The sequence below is a fragment of the Triticum urartu genome, chromosome 7A (assembly GCF_056163025.1).
Source record: "Triticum urartu cultivar PI428250 chromosome 7A, HENAU_Tu73, whole genome shotgun sequence".
In the NCBI taxonomy this organism is placed as follows: Eukaryota; Viridiplantae; Streptophyta; class Magnoliopsida; order Poales; family Poaceae; genus Triticum; species Triticum urartu.
This window is the reverse complement of record NC_141879.1, coordinates 68,228,486-68,230,413: the sequence shown is the minus strand read 5'-3', so window position 1 is coordinate 68,230,413 and position 1,928 is coordinate 68,228,486. Positions and strand designations below refer to the sequence as shown.

At 47.6% G+C, this 1,928-nt stretch overlaps 1 protein-coding gene across 1 annotated transcript; it reads right to left on the bottom strand.

The window, feature by feature from the left end:
* Positions 1 to 1,132: 1,132 nt before the first annotated feature.
* Positions 1,133 to 1,639, bottom strand: LOC125517988 (uncharacterized). The gene has a single exon (XM_048682953.2). The coding sequence runs from the start codon at positions 1,637 to 1,639 to the stop codon at positions 1,133 to 1,135; it is 507 nt and encodes a 168-aa protein (XP_048538910.1).
* Positions 1,640 to 1,928: the final 289 nt, after the last annotated feature.

Here is a 1,928-nt window from a genome sequence, read left to right as displayed (position 1 = left end):
GAGTTTAACCCAGCCCACTGGCTGAGGAGACCACTTTGCAGGGGGTAACACATTTGATATTTCATGTGAACTTTTGATTTCAGACCATAAGATATTGACACCTTCCCTTTGGCCAGATCACAAATGGAATCTTCTGCTATCAGTATCACAATGAGTGCGTCCAGGTAGCTGCATAAAAATCTGCGAGAAGCGTCCATCGGTGGTGGTAATTTGTCATGAACTGGCTCATTACGGTTATGCCAACACCTTGAGAAGGTGAACAGAACCATACCTCGCTCCACATCTCCCAATGGATGTAGTACTTCAAGTAACCACTCAACTCCTGTTTTGGTCACATCTTTGAGTTTCGGCGGGCGCTAGAGTTCAGACATACACTCCCATAGCTGAATGGATAGTGGGCAATGACAAAGGGCATGGAAACAATCCGTTGTTTCAGTACCACAGATTGGGCAAAATGCTTGAGACCTCCAGACCTCGCTTGTCCTTGTTCTTCAATGTTGGGAGAGAGTTAACAGCAACTCGCCAAGCAATGTTTTTTTTTGGGGTTGCCAAGCAATGTTTTGAACAGTGTGTGTGACCATGCTACTCCATATTAGCTTGTATACTTGTTCCAGGTAGACTCTTTTGCAACAAAACAATACGTCCGGTAAGGTAACTGATGCATGCAATGAGTTCCTACCTAAGGTCTTCTTAGCCCCGCTTTCCATTGAAACTTCCCCACATCCCCCGCAGAAAAAAAAGAAAAAGAAAAGAAACTTCCCCACATTTTTTTCCACTGAAACTCACCTCGATCAGAACATCACTCAGTTTTGAGCCTGGTACATAACTTCGACCTAGGCTACAGCTCAAATCTACTACCGTTTGAGAGTAATCAACATGATAGAGCACTTACTTTGCGAATAATTAACAAGGTGGAACAAGATGGAGAAACGTGAACAATTTTACTTCCATGGCTAGAAAGCCTAGAAAGCAGTTATACAATGCAACAATTTGGAACATGATAGAACACTTTCTTTGCCAAATAATTAACATGTCATAACATGATGGAACAATTCTGTGATTACACTTCGTAATCGACATCATATCCCAAAGCGCAGACGCAAGGAAATTTGCATAAGTCTAGCATTGTCGACTAAGAAGCAGCATCGATTTCCATGGCGCCGGAGTCGCTAACATCCTGGCCATGTTCCGTCGAGAGAGATATGTATACGTACGACTCATCATCAGCGGCAGGAATCGTCACCACCTGGTGCCGGCACATGGGGCAGCTCCCCTTGGCATGCAGCCACCTCTCCACGCACCGCCCGTGGAACCGGTGCCCGCACGGCGTCAACTTCCACGCCTCTATGTCGTCCTCCAAGCAGATCGGGCAGTTGAGGCCGTCATCGTCTGACAGCGCGTCCACCGTCTTCAGCGCCTTGTCCACCGCCGCCGCCAACGCTGGGTCGACGTCGCCCGCGACGCCGACGAGTGCGGCGATGTCGGCCGCGTTCACCGCGGTGCCTAGCTCTAGTAGGTAGTCGAGAGTGCTTTGGCGGATAAGTGGGCCGTGCACGGCGACGTATGCGACTAGAACGTCCGGGAGACCTTCTTCTACTTGTGGGAGGTCTTCGGCCATGTCCATGGCATTCGACGCCATCTAGCTAGCTGGCAATAGCGCTGGAGAGAGATTGATCAGTTTCTCACCGCCGGCTACGTACGTACGTACGTGATGGCGAAATGAAACTGGATCGGATCGTAGGGGAAGCGATGGAAATAATCGCACAGGCGACAGTGTGCATATAATATGAAACCAGAATGTTGGAGAGTCACGCTCTCGTGTCGGAATAGGATTATATTAATTATTACGTTTTTCAGGAAATACTAAATTATTATGTGTTTTCTTATAATAGAAAGAAACACCTATTTCTTTTGATGGACCAGCCCAG

Excerpts from the sequence above, each read along its gene's own strand:
- LOC125517988 (XM_048682953.2), bottom strand. The coding sequence starts at position 1,639 with ATGGCGTCGAATGCCATGGACATGGCCGAAGACCTCCCACAAGTAGAA.